The sequence below is a fragment of the Melanostigma gelatinosum genome (genome assembly GCF_949748355.1).
Source record: "Melanostigma gelatinosum genome assembly, chromosome: 23".
Taxonomy (NCBI): domain Eukaryota; kingdom Metazoa; phylum Chordata; class Actinopteri; order Perciformes; family Zoarcidae; genus Melanostigma; species Melanostigma gelatinosum.
The window spans coordinates 11,460,364-11,482,396 of record NC_136656.1 but is presented as its reverse complement, the minus strand read 5'-3'; the positions used below and the strand labels follow the sequence as shown (position 1 = coordinate 11,482,396).

Below are 22,033 nucleotides of genomic sequence, written 5' to 3'. Positions count from 1 at the left end.
ATTCGGTGGAGTTCTATTTGAGCCGAGGAGCAGTGCTTGGGAGAGAGAGAGAAGAATAAGGAGGACTAACGACAAATTGATGGGAAACTCATGGGATTGGCACTGAACTAGTAGGCTACGACCGCGGACGCGCACAATCCCCGTCGTTGTTTTTTTTGGAGATCCAGACGCGCGGATTGAAGAAGTTTCTCCTGCACAGTCCGCTTTGTTTTGGTGATTCGATCCAGTCCAATTTAGCCGGATTCTCGGATTCCATGAGGTTGTTGTACGCTGCGGGCTTTCGCTTCACACTTTGACCGCCTCTACCTACAATAAACCTGCTCGGCTGCAGTCGCACCTCCATTCTTTTGAGAGATCTCCTCGCTCACAAAGCGTCGAATACTCAGAAGAAGCTCGAAAACAAAAACCAAAACAAACAAAAAAATATTTTGCCCATTTTCTTTCAAATGGGGCTGCATGGGCTGGGCGAAAGGGTTGAAATGGCGTGTCGAAGATGTGGGGATGGATTGGGGATCCTGCTGATATTCTTACTGGATTTACTGGCATCGACGGCCAGCAATATGGAGCCCATCTACTGGAACTCCCTCAACGAGAGGTAAGAGCACTCACCGCTCATAAAGACCTTTCTTTCTTTTTTTTAAACTCATCGGGTAATCGCTTTAATTGTGCGTGTTTGAACTTGTGCGCAGAAGAGGAGATTTGGTCAACGTTTGTAATGAATGCAAGTAACTCTTTAAGTGTTGCAAAGTTGGATACGGTCAGCGGTTCGCTACTGTTTTGCCAAATTCATTGCACTTTTTTTTTTCCTCCCCGCAACAAAAAAACAAATCACAGAATTCTGTTCGTGTTTTGTTTGTTTGTTCAGTGGGAACACATGTAGTTGGATACATGGATACACCTTGAGCTGCTCTGTTTCACAGCTGCCATTCATTTGTCACACTGGCGTTGATTACAGTGGCAGATCCAGCTGTAGCTCTTCTGTAAAATATAGAGTGTGTGTGTGTGTGTGTGTGTGTGTGGTTCTCTAATCGCTGTTGCTGGGTGACCTTGATTTAAAAGTGCAGGCCTCTCAAACACTCGGCCGTCGCTCATTTGCATCTTTTTCTCTGTCCCCGGGAGTAGGTGTCGGGCATTAGCTGAGGAAATGTCATTTTAAAAACACCTCTCGGCCTGTCCGGGGCCTTAACGACCGACACCACTTTTCTCACACCTCTGCTAATTTCCCAGTGTCTGAATAGACGCCCGGTGGCGGCGAGGAGGAGGAGGAGGAGGGGGGAGAGGACGATAACAAGGCAGCCTCTATGTGTGGAGTTTTATTTTTATTTTTTTATAAGACACCAGGCTTCAATTCTGGAGCTTTGACATGTTTTATTTCTCATCTTAATAAATAAATACACGAGGTCCACCAAACTATCAGCCTCAAGGCGACACTGCTCCCATTTCTTCAACGTTTGCACATGAGTCACTTCATAATGCGAAACAAACAACAAGAAGCTACAAAAGCAAATTCAGACTCACTGATGCATGCAGCTGCAGCAGTAGCAGCCTACCAAGCCCACAGCTCACACCCATGTATGCCAGGGGCTCTTTTTTATATTTTAAAGAGTGCAACAGGTTTTAACGCGCCGGAGGCCACGGCCTGCCCAGTCTCTCCACAGATGTGCGTGCACCCCCCCCCCCCCCCCCCCCCCTGCTGTGGAGCCATGAAGCCCTTAATGAGGGCTTTTTGTCAGCAGTGGGTGGATTCACCCAACAGGGAGTAGAGTTGGACACGCGAGGGTGGTTCTCAGTGAGAAGCCAACAGCTCGGGCTTTTGAGGCCTCACAGGTGATTCCACGCTATTGTCTCCTAATGGAGTTTGGTGTCGGGTGGGTGTCAGGGCTCAAGCCTGGCTGGCAATTAGAGGGGTGGTGGCTCTCAACGGCAGACTCCGTAGTTATTCCCACAGATTTGCTCACTCATATATCCAAAATACAAAGCCTATTGTATACTATGGAGCTTATTGGTGAGGCTTACCATTCATAGTTAATCAGCTTAGTCATTCCTCCAGTTTATTTTCTTGGCCCTTTTTTTAAACACACTTCCATGCTTGTTTCTCTCGGCCCCTGTGTGAAGAGAGCAGTACGCTACTTTGGTTTCATCTGCCTGGGGGCAAAATAGGTTTTGGCCATGGGCTGAAATATGTTGAGAGTCCAATGCTTGTCCAAATAGTGTGCGTCTTCCAAGGACAAAGTCCTGAGCCCGCACACACACACACACACACACACACACACACACACACACACACACACACACACACATGCGGTTTGTACTTCTGAAATGAGGCGCAAAGCAATGCGGGAGCAGCAGTCTGTACCAATCAGGTGCAGGAGTGTGTGTGTGGTTCACGTCTCGTCTGTGTAGCAAATGGACTGTCACGTTGTTAACCTCTCAACCTCTGCTGGTTGCTCTGCTTTGAAGTTCAGACCGTCCACCTGCAGCCTCCCTCCACCTCTCCTCTCTCCTCCCTCCACCTCTCCTCCCTCCACCTCTCCTCCCTCCACCTCTCCTCTCTCCTCCCTCCACCTCTCCTCCCTCCACCTCTCCTCTCTCCTCCCTCCACCTCTCCTCCCTCCACCTCTCCTCTCTCCTCCCTCCACCTCTCCTCCCTCCACCTCTCCTCCCATCTTCCTTTTCCGCTTCTGCGAGCAATTTCCTGCTCCCTCTCTTCCTCGCCCTCCTCCCTGCCTTTCACCCTTTTTCCTCCTCTCGTGATGCTTCTATTCCAACAGCCCCCCCCCCCCTTTTTTTTCTTCTTCTCCTCTTGTCACTTTCCGTCTGTCTCTATCTCGCTCCGTCACTCCACCCACCCTCTGGTGCAGTGACCAGACGTAGCAAATTGGAAACATGTGTCACATCCAGCCACTAATTACAGCGCTACAGCAGCCAGTGACGGAGCTGAAGGTGTGTTAGGAGTGACCGAGGTGAAGAGGAGAAGGAGGCTCCCGCTGGGCAGAGGACTCACACTGCCCGAATAACTATACTTGAATACATAACAATCTAAACGTATCAGGTTGACGTAAGTTGCTGTAAAATAATAGTATCGGAATGCTGACGCCCATCAAGTGCCGCATCCACCCTTTTATTGACCGCTCCATCCGGTGAAATGACCCCACGGCCGGCCAGAACAGAAAAGAGACAGTGGTGTGCAGGGAGGCATATAAGCAGAGTGCCGGGAGGTGAATGAGAAACAGAGGGAGCGGTATGAGGCAGTCCGAACCCCAAGTAAATCAATACCAGTTAAGTCTCAAGTGCCAATACAGGTTCTGCTTGAGGAAGAGAGAACTGAACCAGAAGGATCACCTTGGGAAGGAAGAGCCCCCCCCCCCCCCCCCTAGAGACAAACATTATCCTTATCTCAGCATCTCCTATTATCGGCCTTACACGGCCGCCCTAATGAAAGATGGAATCTTACATCACTGCACACACACACACACACACACACCCAGGGATCAAAGAGGTCACACTAGTGGTGGGGACACACACACACACACACACACACACACACACAGAGAAAATGAATGCAAGTAGAAGTGCATCTTTGTCTTTGGCCGCTCCTCTGATCACAGCATAAGGAGTTTTGTAGCTTTTGGCGCTTTGAGCGAGTTTGATATCAGTGTCTGTTGTGATTCAGCCCCCCCCCCCCCCCCAGTACTCCCAGCTTCTCTCCTCCTTTCTCCCTCTCTATAATTCAGGAAAAAGACTGTCGATTATTGTAAACGGCTGCCGAGGATGGGCCGTCTCCTCGCTCGGCACTCGTGGTGACTTGTAATACAACTATTCCCCCTAAGATCCACATTAATATTTAATCCCCCCCCCCCCCCATCCCCTTTCCCGTTTCTCAATAATTCATTAATCGCCGACTAATTGGCGCCGGATAAAAGACTAGCTAACTGGGCTAAGTGTTTCAACTAAAAAAAAAAAAAAGAAATCTGTAGAAAAGGCTCCTCAAGAAGAAAAAGAACGACTGGAAACCGTCTTGGCCGGGGCATTGTGTGACTGAGAGTGGAGTAAGTGTTAGTGGGTCAAACAGGGTGTCGTATCAAAGGAGCGGCATTCCACACGTTTATTGATTGTTTGTATGTTTGGAACCCGACACCCCCCCCAAGTAAACTCCACCCGCAGGTTTCCCCGCCATGAATAATGCATGTCTGCACCGAGGCGTTTCTGGGCTGTGTGGATAAGTAAGCAGGAGCTCGGTAAGCCTACACGCATCCTTAGGCGAAATGATTAGAGAATATCCACTCGGTAGCTTTTATTTTATTTCAAGAGCGAGGGAGTGTAAAAACAAGAGAAGGAATGTCGCGGAGAGGAGAGGAGAGAATATGAACCACATTGCTGGAGCTGCCTTGTTAAAGCGAGCCGGCAGCAGCTCCCTCACTCCCTTTCTCTTCCGATCTCCCCTTCTCCCTCGGTGAGAAAGAGGAGTGTGTGTAAGTTTACGAGCTGCGAGCAACAGGAGCTGTGAAAAGATGTTTCAGCTGATGTGGCAGAATGGAAAGGCTATGAGGGGGGAGGGGGGGGGGGGGGGAGGAGAAAAGGGAGCCAATCTGGCCAGAGGCCGGAATCCTTTTCTTTCTTTCTCTCTTTCATTCTTTGGGCATTGCAGGCAGATGGACACGCAGGTATGCAGACGGACTGTGAAAAATCCGTGAACAGACGGTTCTATTGCATGTTCTCGACAGATGCCTGCACACACACACACACACACACACACACACACACACACACACACACACACACACACACACATACACACACACACACACGCATAAAAGGGGCTCGACCTCCCCTCCCATCTATGTCGGACACATGTGTAAAGAGTGTGTGGTCCTGATGTATCTCCTTTGTGGCAGTAAACACGCATCTAGAGGAGGGCAGATGTGCTCACACACACAGGAGAGGTGAGGGAAATTGGCAGGCGTCACGGACTGTTGTTCAGCACGGAATTCATTCATTATTTTATCACTCGATTATAACTTTATTTGGCAGGGGCAGTGCACATTCATCAACATCATAACAGCTGTAAAGCGCTGTTGTAAATATGCTGGGGTTAGCTAAAGAACTAATTTACTTCTCCCAGTCCCTGCGGCTTTAGAAGTGACTTTGGGACTTTGGTAATTGTTAAAAGTGCTGATGACTAGGGTGAAGGAGATTAAAAGCGTGTGGGCGGGCTGAGCTAGTTCAGAATGTTGGAACGCATGCAGAAACAAGCGGCAACTTATTTGCTCTGGAAGCGCGCGCGCACGGATCACAATGGCAGCGGTGGCAACAGTTATCCAGGCCTATAGGTCTGAGGGGGTCACATGTGTCCCAGCATCACTGGGAAGATTGCCCAGGGTGGCTGAACCCAGAGCCCCTCAACAAAGCCAGACAACACACACACACACACACACACACACACACACACACACACACACACACACACACACACACACACACACACACACACACACACACACTGGCCTCTCATTAGCTTGCTTCACAGCCCACCCTGCCTAAGCAGGATCATCCAATCCTCCTGGCAGCATTTGGACTCGGCCAGGTCAATCCTTCTCCCCCCGGGTGACACAGAGAAGCGGACTGGTGGGACGAGGAGCCACAATGAAAATGTGTGTGTGGACTTCATAGGCCAGGAGTGCAATCTCAGGGCAGCCTCTGTCACACTGCTGATCGCCTCCTCGATCCTTTCTTTTTCCTCCCCTCCTCCCCTCCCCTCCTCCCCTCCTCGCGCCTCTGTTTTTGTTGAGGCTCAGTATCACGAGACTCCCCGCTCCGCTGCTGCCCCGCACGTCTCCACCACATTAGGCCGGGCTGGTTTTTCAGCAGATATATCTCGGCTTCGGCATCATTCCAGCTAAACAGGATGGCAGCAGGAAGGAGTTGACACTCTTGTCATTTCATTTGTGTGTGTGTGTGTGTGTGTGGATTCTGGTTTGTGACAGAGGATGTGCTGGTATGTGTGTATTTGTGCCATGAATACTAAATGGTGTGTTAGGCTCTCCAGGCTCGACACCCTTTTTATTTATGCCATGTGCAAAGCCTCTTTATTTTGTGTGCAATTGAGCCAAAACCTTCTCATTTTAATACGATTTTTTTCTTTCCCCCAACCTGTTTCCAATAAAAATCAGATTGTTTCAAGTATTTTCCACGATTAAGTTCAAAATATCTCAATCCCAGTGCAGCAACTTGTATTATCCTCACTGCTTTCAAGATGCAAGCGCTGTGGAAAATTGTAGAAAGACGTTGATTTCCTACTGGGAACCAGATAAGATGGTTTTTTTCTCTCCTTTTGAAGAAAATAAGGATTTTAAGACTCTTATAAAGTCCATTTCCCACTGGATAAAAGCCACTAACACCCACTAACAACTGGCTTTTGCCTTCACTCTGAAAAGTTACAGTCGGCCAATTCATTCCCAGGACAAATGACTGAAGTAGTCACAGGTATTTATCAGCTCCAGCACCAACTGCCTCTTTTTAGCGGGTTTTAAAAAAAGAGTATTCGACAAAAATGACTTGATTAGATGCTTTTTTTTTTGCTGTGTCTTTTGAGTCTTTTCCCACCTGCTCTCTCCTCAAGCACCATCATGGTGGAGTCACCTTTTTGTACAGCCCCGCACATGCCAGCACACAACCTGTAAAATGCAAAACAAAAGACGAATGTTTCGTCCTCAGCAGCCGGAGTGCATTATTCCAGTTTCAGCCGTCACTTTCATCGGCATCAAAACTCCATCACTCTCATCCCGTCGTCTCGCCAGTGGACGTCAACGCGCCGCTTTGACTGGACGCCGGCCCAAAATGGTTTTGCAACTGAATGCTGGAGAGAGAGAGAGCGAGAGAGAGTCGACACAAGAGAGACGAATGAGGGAGTTTGCTGTTGGACAGCTGTGCCTCGTCACAGCTGAAGTTTTGGCAAACATCTTTGGACCGATATGAGCAAGAGGGCAGAAATGGAAGTGGTGGGCGTGGTCGGGGTCGAGATGAGGGAAAGAGGAGAGCAGGGTCGGAGAAGGGAATGGAGAGCATGAACGACGGCGAGGGAATGGCTATTTAGAGAGAGATGGATGGTTTGACTGATGTGACGCAGCCCAGACAGGGAAGAGTGACTGATGAGCTATAGGTCACCGCCATGACTAGCTGCTTCCTGCTCACATACAACCGAGCCGGCCCCTCATTCCTCATCACTGACGCGTCCCATAATATTTATCCCTGTGAAGTGCAGCATGAAACCTGGTAAGCCTTTAAGGAATTCACTCACTTTTTGGGCCGACTGGGCTCTTTGATCGACTTGGCGTGGAGCGATTTAAGAGACTGGCAGCTGTTTCCCTGCTCTGTATTTACTACAGCTCATGTGATGAGATGCCGCGAACACACATTCTGTGCTTCAACTTCACACACACTGTGTTGTGCGACTAGTCGATGCCAAATGCCTCGCAGCAGAACACTGTGTTGATGGACTTAATTTGCCAAAAGCTAAATCAAATGCTTTTAAAAGAAAGCTGTGCTGTTCCACTGTATAATCAATATTTGAAGTTCATTACACTCCAGGATGAAGTGTTGTAATTTAGCACCTTTCATATCATAAAATTGTGTGTGTGTGTGTGTGTGTGTGTGTTGTAGTAATACAACGAATGCAAGACGTCCAAGTATTTCTCGTGTAAGAGTCTTATTCAAAAGTCAACTTTGGTTCTGGTCCATTGAGGCGGCAGTCACCCGGTGTCTCTGCCTCGTCTTTGATGGATTTCATCCTGCGCGATTGTTGGTGCGTCTCGGAGTCGTCGCTCTTTGATTCCGCTAAAAACGCACTCCGAATCACCTGACGTTGGCCTGGGTGCTTTCCTTTTGTTGTGCTCCATTTGTAGCCGAAGTGGAACACAATGTCACAAAAGCCATGTCAGGAATAACAAGAAGCACACCGTCGAACGACGAAACGGACCTGGAAATGCGAGGCACAGAGCCGGCAGCTGCTTTCTGTCAGTGACGAAGTGGTTACAGGTGGCGTTGTTCTTTAAATAACTCATTTTACATTCATATTTTTGGCATGAGAAACTGCTACCCGGAGATTTTCAGAAACGCACAAGAGCCGCAAAAAGTAAGCAGACATGAATCACCCTGCCTGCAAAGGAGTCTGGTAACAAAGCAAAGCAACCATTCAGTGCTACAAAACCGTGCATGGCTTTTATTTGCGCCGGGGTGGTTCGAGGGGGTGTGGATCCTCTGGCGGTTGCACGAGATGTTTGGTCTCTTGTGTGGGAGACCGGTTTACTCCAAAGCATCTTAGCTTGGAGATGGTCTTTACCCGTTGACTTACAATGATCCTCGTGCTAAGAGGCTACAGTAGGGAACCTTGTCCCACGCTGCCCCTGCTGCTGTAACGACTAGTCATCTTGAAACTCTGCTTACTTCTAGACAAACGCATGTATTACCCCGTATGAGCACCGGCCTGCTGCTCTACCTCAGATGTTTCAGTAATATCAGCCATCCCTAACGCCCAGCACCTTGATTGTTTTCCCAGGCTTCACGCTTTCTTCTCTTTTGATGCTTGTGTGTGTGTGTGTGTGTGTGTGTGTGTGTGTGTGTGTGTGAACATATGCATAGTTCTAATTAGGAGGTAAAAGACCGTTCAGTCCATCTGGCTTTGGCATTAGCCAATCGGTGTTACAGACTATGGGGAAACTGACCGTGGCGAGTTGCACGGAGGAAAAACATTCTGCTCCATTTTTCTGGGTTCTGCATTGAATATAATTTAAGTGGGATTGACGTAAAAAAGAAGCACGATTGAGATGGATTGTTCACTTTTGGATGCAGAAGGTTTGGGCTTCATGTGGGGCAGCTATAGCTGCTAGTGTGCAGGGATCACATCCTGACTTGGGCAAAGGAAACCTTTGTCTCCAGGTTTCTTGCTTGTTTTACTTTGAGCGCAACAACATATATTTCAGTTTCAGCATTACATTCAGAATACTGTTCTCTTAAAGGAGCAGTTCCACATCTCTGGAAATATGCTAATACGCAGCATTGCTCTTACTCTCTCACTCTTATGTCTTTGTGTAAAGTATGGAGCTGGAACCAGAAGGTGGTTATCTTAGCTTAGCATAAAGACTGGAAGCAGAGGGAATATGTTAGCCTGATGAAATTCTATCCGACGGGACTCAGGCAGAATAAATTTTCACGTACCAGCAAATATATTAAAGTTCTATTCACGTACTCAGACTAAAAATAACTTATTATACATGTTGAACCTTGTTGTAAAGTTCTACTGTTACCGTGCGTATTAGCTTGGTGGCTGGCATGAGCCACTTGTCATAGGCGGCGTATTGTAGTATGTGTGGATATTGAAATATCATATCAATAAATCAGATCAACTGGATTACTTTGTTGCAAAAAGGCATGCGATTGATGAAAAAGTGATGCTGTGTGGCAGAGAAGAGGCTCAAGAGCGAGCAATACAAACGATATGAAACACCAGAGTGGTTTGCAGACTTTCTCCCTCACTGAGGTATCATGTCGTGTTTCCCGTTCCTCCCCGAATGTTAAAGCAACTCGAGGAGGTAAAGGAGACATGACTCCATCGGCTTTAGTTGGATTACATTGACCTCTTTGGACCAACAAAGTCCAGCTCGCTGGGTTCATGAATCAAACCTGCATCAGTCAACCTCCAAAATGCATGGGTGTCAAACTGAAACACCAGGCTGTTTGTCGGACATTTTGCCAATAAAAGTGTTTCCACCTGAAGCGATGATTTAAGGCCAAGCACAGAAGTAAACTAGCGGACTGCCTCCAAATGGTCTTCTTCTTGTTGCAGTACATGGAGTGCAGCGCAGTGCTTTGTTGTGTAGGACAAGTAACTCCAACATGATCCATCTTGTATAGAAAGAACGGTGAAGTGGATTGTTGTTACCCCCGTCCACATGGCCTCATCCGATACCCCGGCAATGGCTTTAAATCACGACAGAGCTGCTTCGTTCTTGTTTTTTTACCTTCCTTTGCTCTCTTTCTCTGTCTCTCTTGCCTTTGTCCTGATGTCTTGCAGTCGCAGCGTTAACACACACCAGCATTCATACTCACTGGCATACACACAGACAGGCATGCATGCACACAGTGGAGGGCTTGTATACATATATACACACACACACACACACACACACACACACACATACACACACATACATACATACATACTCATGCATGCACAGATGAAAAATGTTATTGCTCTCAGTGATGGAAAAAGTCCAAGTGGAGGGGTTGAATTTCTTCAGAGGTACCCCCCTCCCCCCCTTCTCTCTCTCCGTCAGTGTATCCCTCACTCCTTCCTTTTCTACTCTCCCTCCTTCACTTCATCCTCCTCCCTCCGCTCCCCGTGAACAAAAGTGCCAAGAGCCCCCCCCCCCCCCCCCCCCCACAGCGCTTTCACTGAAAGCCCTCACACACACACACACACACACACACACACTCGGCTCTTGGGCTCCGCACTCTCCCACACGCACTCTTACCCCTCTCGTCGTCTGTAAAACCGGTCCACTTCTCCGCACTAATCCCCCCTTCATTTCTTTTGTCTTTCCTTTCACTTTCTCTCTCGTTGCCTGCCTCACCACCAGTGTGCATTTCCTTCTCTGCATATCTCGCCGTTATATCATGTTACAACGAGTTGGCAGACAGTAAAATGTATTCCCTTCTTAAAAAAAAGAAAGAAAATAATTGCTTTCTTCTTCTTCTCTTTCCCCCCCCCCTCTCAGTTTGTCTTATTCTTGGTGGGTGGCTTTTTGATGTGTAGTCTCTGTTTCTTCTCATTCGCTCATCACTGTCCAGCCGTAAAATAGGTCCTCTGTAAGGAAGACAGGATGAATAATCGTGATTGCCTGTCACTGCGGAGTCAAATTAATTTGGGAGTGACTGTGAGCCGGAGCTCGGGCCGCATACACACACACACACACACACACACACACACACACACACACACACACACACACACACACACACACACACATGAACAGATGTACCACTCCCTCAAAATCATGAAGCCATTCCCTCATTAGCTACCCCGTCCTCTAACCTCTCCTCCAAAAACCGTTCGTGTTCTTTATCAGTCTTGCTCTCCATCGGAGTGCAGCTGTATTGCAGGTCCCCAGCCACAGGAGGGTGGGGGGGGGGGGGGCAGATGGATCGCTGTCCTTTCTTTCTTTCTTTCATCCTTCCTTTATTTCCTCCCTCTCTCCCTACTTCCCCACAAAGCAAATCATGCCAGAAGAATGCTGGTGAGCAAGGGGGGGGAAAAGGGGGGACGATGGGACAAAAGCCTTACTTTTCGACAGTCTCTCTCTTGTGTCCTTTGGTTTTCACTTGATGGATGGCTGGAACCACCGTGGGTCACTGTGAGGAACACCTGCAGTCCCGTACCTTGTTGCGTGCATGTTCCCGTTGCGTGGCACTGATAACTCTCTGGCTGTACGGTCTTGGCGGTTGAAAAGTACTCGTGTGTGTTTCCTTACAAGCTAACATACGCAGCTGCTGTGGTGTTTGTATTTGGTTCCCCATTCTGTGTGTTTCAGCAAAGCCACTGGTCCCAGTTAGGCCTATAGCCCATCTGGAGACTTAGTCTTGGGTGGCCGTTGTATGTGTGTGTGTGTGGGGTGTGTGTGTGTGTGTGTGTGTGTGTGTGTGTGTGTGTGTGTGTGTGTGTACACAGCTGAGCATTGCAAAGCGTCCAGTCTCAGAGCTGGAACTTGGCAAATCACACATTATCTGACTGAATCAAAGCCTAAACATAGCTGATTCAGAGTGGCCAAACAATGGCGCTATCACGCATAAGTGCTGTAATTCAACAGTTAAAATTTTTTTTTTTATCTCCTTATAATCAAAACCTTTGCTTTTCTCCTTATGCTTCCTGTTAAAGTAATCACTGCTGTGACGGGCGCGCTAACTCTATTATGGTGGTACTTAGCTAGAACAAAAGAATTCACTGAAGGTCTTGTTTAAGTGCTTCTGCACCCTCATGATGCCCTTGCATGCTGAATAGAGTTGTGTCTTTGTGTGTGTGTGTGTGTGTGCACGCAAGTGTGATTGTGTGGATGTCAGGCATGCGTCATGCGTGGGTGCGTGCACTTGTGTACATGCCCTGCGTGGGTTTGTGTACACCCCCCCCCCCTCTACCATGCTGCTTACCATCCACCCCCCCACCCCTGTCCTTCCATCGCCGCATGAAGCATTATTTGCAAAACAACACAATCATGAGAGACAAAGCAAGGTTTCTGAGCGAGCATGAAAAGAGAGCGTGGAAACAACAGGAACTGGCCTGTACCACTTGACCCCATCGAGGGAGGGGCGGTGATGAGGTGTGGGGGGGGGGGCAAACCAGGGGAGAGACAATCCCTGCAGCCATAGCGGCCTCCGTGTGCTCGGGCTCGAACGTGCCGTGCTGGCCTGTCAATCACTCAACAAAGCTGTCTGTAAGGGGATTATGAACCCACGGACCCTCCCTCCTCTCTCACCCCTCTCCTTTCCTCCTCCCATTGCCTTTTCCCCTCTCTTCTTCTCTCCAGTCATTTTCCCCCCTTCTTCCTCTCTTGCATCCTGCCCCTGTTTTCCACCTTCAAACCTGCCCGTCAGTCCCCTTGTCCGCTGTCCCCTTGCAAGAAAGTGCGTCTTTCTCCCAACACACATTCTGCTTTGCTGTCTGAAGCTTAGTTTATCTCCAGCTTTCCATCCGTCCTCCCTCCGTAAGCCCCGTTTCTCTCTCTCTCTCTCTAAAGCCCGTCTCGCTCTTTCTCTATCTCTTCGTCCCACCCGTGCGTTATGCCTCACCTAGACAAGGGACAGGTGTGTGTTTTTAGGAGGTGACAGGTGTCCCATACTCAGGCTGAGGAAATAGTCCCTGCACCCGATACACACGAAACAGTCGAGCCTTGAGCGACACCTGAGACTTTCTGTCCTTTTCGCGGCCCGTGCACCCTGAAAACACACCGAGCGGCCGTCTGGCTGAACGTCACCTCTCCCATAAATGTGATGAATGGCTCTCCGTCCTATCTTATCTCTCCGTCCTCAACCATGCTGTTTTTAAACCCAACCACTGCTTCCACCGGCTCATGCGGGTGGTGACAGAAGCACCTCCTCCAGCAGTCACCCTCCATTAGTTCCCAGTTTCTCCCTCACCGACTATCTCTCCATCTATCTGTCTGTTAAACGTCCGTTTAGTTTAAACGTCTGTCAGTGCGCGGACGAGCTTTCGCTCTTCACTTCCTTTAACCGGCTCGCCCACCTGTGGGCCTGCTTTGTCTCTCTCTGTCACCTTTTGTTTTTAACTTCCCTCTCTGTTTTGCATGAGCTATCTCTCTTTCCCGTTTGTCCGCTCACTGGTAGTTTGGCCGGTTTGGCCGGTGGATTATGGTAATTGGTTAATCTGGCACAATCCTGTGAATATTCCTGCTGCTTTAATCCAGCATCCAGCAGTCGGCCTGCATCGGAGGAATGAAGGGTAGTCTTTCTGTTGGCAGTAGTGAAACAGATTAGGGTCAGGGTTTTTACAGTTTCACATTAACTTTTAATTCAAGTTCAGTTAAATAGCAGTTTGGCTCACATTTTTAGGGCAGTTGTTATTTATTTATTGGTTTATTTTTAGTCTATTTCAATGTAACATTTGAAATGTAGTTAAAGGAGACGTATCATGCTCGTTGTCAGGTTCATGCTGGTGTTTTGGGTTTCTACTAGAACCTGTTTACATGCTTTAATGTTCAAAACAACGCATTATTGTTCTCATACGGTCTGACTGAAGATATCTGGATACACACTCTGTCTGATGTGCTCCGTTTTAGTGCCTGTCTCTTTAAGCCCTCCTCCCGGAAATGCTCAGTCTGCTCTGATTGGCTTGCGAAAAAAAACATGGCATACCTTTTGTAAAGGTAGTTCTTAAAGGTATATTTCAATGAGCCTCGCATGTTTTCTGATCCAGGCAGCCCCTAAAAAACTTCTGATTTCACAGTTCATGGCTTGATAGGGACTCCAGATAACCAGATGTATGTGCACAAACACTGACAAGCTTTAAAAAACCTTCCCAAAAAGTCATTTTTATTTGGGATCAGTTATGTGATTTACTTTTTTCTACCGTCATTCTAAATCGAATTAGTTGATCCAAAAGTGTTTTTTCATGGATAGATTTAGACTCCTTGTTAACAGTAATAACCCTGAAGGAAACCATGACGCAAAGAGAGTTAAATTAAAAACAGGGGGGGAAAAACCTGATGAAGAGATGCCGACATTTAACAGCCATTCATTTCACCATGAAGAAAGCGCCATTCGACAACGACGAAGAGTGAAAGTGAGCGAGATGGGAGACGAGGCAGATAGCGTGAGACGTAATGCTGGTGACAGGGTTGTTATCTGGCAGGCGGCTGATGGTTTTAACGGCTGTATTATCTTGTTGTATCTTACATTGGATTAAGCTTCATTCTCACGCGCGTCGCACCCTGCTTGACGCTCTGATGGAAGACATCCACGGGCTGAGGGACTGAGAGGATTGAGAAAGGAGTGTGAAGAATGGAGCGAGGGATGGGAAAAATAGGGTGAGGAGCAGTGCTCGGGATCAGCTCTCTAATGCATTATTGTAGGCATGAGGCTGACCCGAGAACAAATACTACGCTGCATTTTCCTACAGAAGGCTCCCTCTGGTTTCGCCTCTATAAAACATTTAATAAAAACATTTATAAAACAGCGGCACACTTTGGCACAATTAAAGTGGGCTTATTGGGCCCGTGGAAAAAAGGAAAAAGGGCAATATAAGCAAGCATCGGCCAAAATAGTCTGGTTTACTGCTCAAACAAGCCAAGAGAGGTGAAGGGGGAGAGGTGAGAGGAGGTGTGAGACGATATGAGGTCTGGCTCGATCAGAAAACTGCTGGAGAAGACCTCCAAATTCCTCTGGCTATAAATAGTATGCACGTGAGCCCAGCAGGTAAATTGTGCTCGTGTTTTGTATTGTGAATCAGCAATTCATACCCTCAAATTATTACTACAATTATTTCGCGTTATTTATGCCCACGCATGTGCATGCAGCTGTTTTTTACTCCAGTTCAAGCACCGATGATGGAGGGAGCAAATGTGGAAAGCAGAATAAAAAAGGAAGCAAGGTGAAAGATGAGAACGTGTCGTACCTCTTATTAGAAACTGTCTCTGATCTATTTGCTCTCATCTCACACTTCCGCCTGTGAACGCCACTTTCTCTCTCTCTCACTCCTTTTCTTACGCGCTCTCTCCCCCATTCTCTCCCCATGTATCTCTCTCTCTCTCTCTCTCTCTCTCTCCCATCTTCTCAAATTCTCACCCTCTGCTTGTAACTATCTCTCGCTATTTCTCACGCGTTCTCTCGTTCATACCCCGCAGTCTCTCACCAGCAAAAAAAAAAGACGAGAAAAACTTCTCATGCTCAGTTTGGTGTGCAGCCTGTCAAGCTTGCTTTGAACACACACACACACACACGCGCACGCACGCACACACAGCAGCATATACTCCTATAGCTCAAGCATACAGCCAAGGGAATAATAGAATCAAGGAATACTCTGAGATGAAGTGGAGGAGGGGGACGAATAAAAGGATAAAGCAGACTGAGAGGGATTGAGAGCTTCATATTATTAATTTAGCTCTGGAAAGAGAGGGAATTTCGTTCAATCCCCCCCCCCCCCTACACCGCTGCTTCCATAGAGCTCCATAGTGGCACACAATGGAGAGATTGGAGCAGGAGGGGGGAAACAGAGGTAGATAATCCATCCCTCTATAAAGCATGGAGTTAACTGTTTCATAGCACCGGCTTGGTCTGCCTTTATTCCGCCGCCATCATGCCTCTCGATCTAATTTCCGTCTATCTTTCGTTTGCTTTTACGTACTTACCTTCATTTTTTTTGTCTTCTTCGTCTCCGTCCTTCCATCCCTCCCGTGGTTCCTCCATCTACCTCTCTGTGGGCTCTCTCCCTAATCCTCCAACATCTCTTCCAGACCTATAGACGAGAATAAACCTGCCCACACGCAGCCAAGATTGGGTTTGTGTCTGTTCCTGCGCACACACGCACACACACACACGGCTCTCTGTGTCCTATATGCATGCGTCACATGCCAGCAAATGATTTCGGAGTGCGGTTGAGAGTGTATGTTTCGCAGTTGGCAGCCCACATGCCTGTCGAAATTGGCAGAATATCTCCTCATCTGGCACGTGAAGAAGGGAGGGCGTCCCACAGCGAGGGATTACACCGAGTTACACACACACACACACGCGCACACACTCACATTTATTGGCACGTATTTGCACATTAAGAAATGCAAAGCCCCGCGCTTTCAGCCACACACAGACTTATTTGGGGTGGCTCGCTCATTCATGCAAATGTTTCTCAAAAATGTTTATCAGCAAGCATCATGAGCTGAACAAGTTTAAAGAGAAGTTGCAAGAGAAAATAATGAAATGAAAATAGATGGGAGAGGGGGGGGGGGGCCAGATCCAGCTCTTTGTATGAACCTGATTGATAGGCGTGTCTGACCTTTAGCACCTCTCGAGAAATCCAACAAGTCATTCTCTATAACCTTATATTTAGTCCCCTCTGTATCTGCTACACACACACACACACACACACACACACACACACACACACACACACACACACACACACACACACACACACTTCCAGACATTCCCTGGATGGAAACCTAATTCTGTCTTTTCTTTCCCTCCTTTTCAAAAACCCTCCCAATTACAGCCACTCCATTCTCCACCTCCCTCCTTTCTTAACGAGCAATCTCGTTAATGTCAGAGCGTCTCTTTCTCTCTCATTCTTTCTTTCATTCAGGCTTTTGGCCGATAGAGAGAGAGAGAAGGAGAGAAGGAGAGATATGAAGAAGTAGAGATAGAGAAATCAGAGCTCAGCTGAAAGAGCAAGTGCTGGATGAAAGAGGTTGAGGGGGGAAGGCAGGGTGTGGGCAGAGAGAAGCCAGAGCCGCCATAATAATGGCCAGGCAAGTGTGTGAGATTACTGCCCCGGTTTCAGGGGGGACATAATTATATGGTGCACAGGCTGTCGGAACGAATGAGAAGAGGGGGGCTGTATTTAGTGATGCACCACTGAGAGATTGGTGAGGCGAGGGCGATGACTAAATCTTCACCACAGCTTGGCCGCTTCCAGACCTGTGTGTGTGTGTGTGTGTGTGTGTGTGTGTGTGTGCGTGTGTGTGTTTGTTCGTGGGATGAGTAATGTTAAGCCATTGGACGCTGTAAATTATTCAGAGGCTTCATGCATGGAAACATTATAATTCCATGTCTGAGTGTGAATTACCCTCCGTTTTACCCCCAGGCACATATCTCACTCTAGCCCAAGGCCTCATGGGAGATTAAATGGAGTAAATACTATGGAAGCTGGACCAGCATATAAACCACATACATCCCAGCGGGACGTGACACCTCAGCTGTACTCTGAAAGGATTCCGTTTGAATCCATCTAACTGCTTGTTATCTCTGTCTGCTCCCAAGTGTCCCATAAGCCCTAACCAAGAAGAAATGACCAAATTAAGGCCCGGCGCTAGGGGCGGGCCTTGGGGTGCAAGGCCCGCCCTGGGACTCGGTTGGGCCCGCCCTGGACGGACGAGCCTGTCAGTCACTTATCACACGTAAAAAACAAAATCACAATTACAAAAATAACTAGCTTTTCCCGAATAAATGCATGCTATAATTATTATTCTACTACACTTAATATGAAGTTTGCTATAAAATAATTTTAACCACTTTTGGTTTGGCGTAAAAACGGAAATGACAAGTGCAGAGCGGGCCGCGGCTGCGAAGTGCCGTGCGAACAGAATAGGCTGCTCAACAGTACTAGGAGTTGTGATCCGAGTCCGAGATAGAGAGATAAAGAAATAAAAGATGGATATACGACGTTTCTTTCATAAACCGCGGAGTGTCTCAGAGGACGGGGACAGAGCGCGTGTAAGCGAAGCCGGGTGCTCATACGCACAGACGTCTGAGGAGATTGACAGCTCCAGAGAAGCTAACGTTAGCCACCCCGTCGAAGCTAGCAGGCAGCAGAGGTCCTCACAGCAGGCATCTGAACCAGCAGGAGATCTGGGCATTGATCAACCCAATCAAGTGGTGATAAAGAATTACCCATCAAGCCTATTTTCAGGTAAAAAGAGATCATTCCACAGCGCCTGGTACACTAATAGACTGGCTGGAGTATTCAGTTAATGCAGATGCTGCATATTGTTACCCCTGCCGAAGGTTCCGGGCGCCTGGGTCTTCCATGGACTCTGCCTTTACTCTGACTGGATTTTCCGATTGGAAGCATGCAGTGGAGATGGGGAAAGGGCTGAGCAAACATGCAGCATCCAAAGAACACATGCTTTGTGCAACTATGTGGAAAGACAAGGCAATGAGGATTGCTACAGGAAGAGAGGTATCGACGTTGGTTAACGCTGAACAGTTGCAGCGCAATAGATACTACCTGTCATCAATAGTAGATGTAATTGAGTTTCTCGCCGTCAGCCACTTGCCTTTCAGAGGCGAGAATGACTCTTATGCGAGTATGTCTGATGATGGCTGTGGTTTGTTCTTGTCTATGTTTGAGTATACTCTACGGAAAGATCCTGTTTTGGCCACGATTGCCCAGTCCATTCCACACAATGCCAGATACACCAGCCATGAGATCCAGAATGAATTGCTGGACATCATGTCCACCATGGTCACTGAGCACATCGTGACAGAGGTCGGGGAGTCATTTTACACGATAAAAGTGGATGGTACTCGAGACCCAACAGGAAGAGAAAACAGCTCAATAGTTGTGCGCTTTATTGATGAGTTGTATGAGCCGACCGAACGTCTTCTGACAATTGCCACAGCTGACCGAGGGGATGCGGCTACACTGACTGACACGATCGTGGAGGAATTGTCTAAGATCTAAGATCACAGACAGACGATGATCCACAAACAAAAGGCCAACCTGATTATGCTAGCTTTCGAGAAGGACTTAACAAAGAAGTTCAGGAGTGAATGGAGGGACACTGTCCTACGCAGATTTCACTCGGTGGCCAATCGCCATCTCCCGCTCTACTAATGGTGAGTTATCTGGTTTTATCCAGCCTCCTGGCCCTATGGACTAGGCTAAATGATTGGTTGTAGGCCTATGTGTTTGTTCTTTCTTGGAAAAACAAACAAATATGTCATGCAAAGCAATGTTTTCTTAATTTATGTTGTAGGCTAGCTGTTGGTAGGCCCTTTTCGTTGTTGCTGCGCTGCTGTGCTCCGCTCCGTTTCGGACAAACTCCGCACAGTGTGTTGTTGTAGAGTGTGTTGTTCTTGTTGTTGTTAATGTTGTTGCTGGATGTGCCTATTTTTTAAATGTCTTGTTGTGGCTGAATCTGCTATCTGCTGATCTTTCAATACACAAGTTGACCTACTATGCTACCATCGGCTGTAAAAAAAACTAACAAAAAAAACGTGCCCCCCCCCCCAAAGCAACGTAAGGCCCCCCCGCAAATCAGTGCCTGGAGCCGGGCCTGACTCTGAAAGGATTCCGTTTGAATCCATCTAACTGCTTGTTATCTCTGTCTGCTCCCAAGTGTCCCACAAGCCCTAACCAAGAAGAAATGACCAAATTAAAATCCGGCCCTTCTGGTGATTGGTGTCAGGCGGTTCAAGCCCGCGCTGCCCACCGAGTAAGGGCCGCAGGTGTTTCCAATTCGTCCAGTTCAATTACTGCAGTGTCCTCTCACTGGGATGTTATTTACTGTCTGTCCCTCTCCTCGAATCCTCCTTATTTTGAGATCTCCGAAATAGATATAAATATCTCCGTAATATCAGTGCAGAGATATGTTGGCAACTTTTTAGTTTTACAGTAAATGAACCCCAGGACAGAAAGACAGCAAGTGCTTTTGCACCAGATCCAGATTCACATGGGAGGCATGTGAATTTGTGCTGAAATGCAAATGAGATGGCCAATTGGGGGATACAAAAAAAGCACAATAAACCCCCGCAACACAATAAACCACCAAATATTTAATACACATCACCCCAAATATGCTCTCTTTGCTGTTGGCAAAGTCTTTATTGGTGGAATTGATGACTTTCTAAACACTGAAAATCCTACCCGTGCATAACGACACAAAACTATTGCTCTAAGAAATGGACGTAGCCACCATGATGTCACCCATTTTGTCCGTCACCATCTTGTTTTTTGTCCGTTGCACGTCTTACAACTGCAGTTCAATGTCTGTTCTCCTGCTATTCTTTTTTTTCTATGGGTATGTGACATTTGTCCGGGCCCCTTGACAGCATGACTCATGAGAGTTGGCAGCCATGGTTAACCACTACCATGCTGGACAGCCAGGAGTATGCTAATGCTAGTCAGTAACAATAGCTCTCCAAGCTAGCTGGGACAATGACGCTACACAGTTTATTTAGGGTTGGTGGTGGAGTTGTAGTTTTTCATTCCGCCTGTGCTCTGCTTTCGTAAGCTCTGCTGCGTTCACCTGCAGAGAGTGACAGTTTGATGGCCATTCATTAGGCGCTGTCTAAATACATTCCCGGAACAAAGCACTGACTTATGTTGACACGACAAGAACAGCAAATGGGTTCACCAAAGACGTAAATTACACATCACACAAGACATTAAACATCACAAGCTGGTAATGTATAGCAGAATGCTCCTTTAATCTGCAGCCGGCGGTTCGTCTTCATGCCCTCCTCCGACTGTATTGTCACATTAAAGCCTTCTCTTACAACAAGTCTGTTTCCTCCTCGCAGCTGACAGGAACTGAAGTTTGGGAGATGCAGGGTTGGAGTTGGTTTCTAGGGTGTGTGTGTGTGTTTGGTGTGAGTGGGAGGTGAACTAGCATGCAGCATTAGTTCTGCTTGAGCTGATGTGTTAATTAGCCAGCCGGGTACATAGATAATTAATGAGAATCATGATTAATGACTATACAGTATGCACGGCTAAGGCGGAACGCAACCCACTGATAAGACGGAAGGAGGAGGAGGATCACTGGCGATTCACCCTCTGCTGCGCGCCCCTCGCGTCTTTGTGTGTCTGCGTAAGAGTTTGCACATGTGAGTTTGTGCTGTCTGACCGACGTGTGCGTGTGTGTGCGTGTGTGTGTGTGTGTGTGTGTGTGTGTGCGCGGGTTCGCCAGGCGTGGGCGTTGATGCCGGTATGAGTTTAGCAGGCCTGGCAGTCGGAAGGCCTGATAACAGACTGCAGCAGGTCAGGGGGGCATTTAACACTTCTAAACACACTGGCAGAGCTGCCCACTGATGCCAGATCAGGAGGAAGACCTCACACACGGATGAAGAGTGGAGTGAAGGACATGAAAACTGATCTGTTGTTGTTTCATAGGCTGAAGATCAATATTTACCCTGCAAGTGATTTCTTCTACAAACCGGTTTAACGATTCTCAGTTCTTTAAAGAAGAGTAGCGCCCAGCCTCCTGCCTAGCCGTTGCCATATTGAGACAATGGAGGCAATAGATATTCTCTGGATTTGGTGTTTCGTTAAAACAATACGGTTTAAAGGCCCTGTTAGACAGAAATAACTTCATAAAAAGATTTTGTTTCCCAAAAACTTCCACTATTTTCTCTCTTTTATGTCACTGTAAATGTTTTACCTTTTGTTGCTTCTTCGCTGAGAAATTGCAATGATATTTTTTGAAGTTTTTACAGACCAAATGTTAATAATCCTTCTGAAAAATGATCCTTAGTTACATAACATCATTAAAGAGTCCTTGTGGTGGAGGTCCCAGGTTGGCAAGGCCATAGGACAACTTCCCACTGAGGAGATGTATAATATGACATTATTTAAGCCGATAGCATAAATTGAGTTTGCATATTAGTCGTATCTTGAATTCCCAGCCAGAGCGCGGGGTCAGACTAGAAGACTAAATGAAATTCATTTTGAAGTTAAACACTGCCCAGATAACATTCTTCTGATTCTTATTGAGTTTAGAGACTGAACTGAGTTGATCTTAGATGAGTGAGTGGAGCA

General features: G+C 47.4%; 1 protein-coding gene across 1 annotated transcript in view; it reads left to right on the top strand.

The window, feature by feature from the left end:
* The window catches only part of efnb3b (ephrin-B3b), a 72,952-nt gene that overhangs the window by 675 nt on the left and 50,244 nt on the right, over positions 1–22,033 (top strand). Inside the window, exon 1 of the mRNA XM_079295144.1 lies at positions 1–595. This exon is cut by the window's left edge and continues 675 nt beyond it. Within this exon, the coding sequence (XP_079151270.1) occupies positions 447–595 (149 nt within the window). The 5' untranslated portion in view covers positions 1–446. The remainder of the gene's footprint in view (positions 596–22,033) is intronic.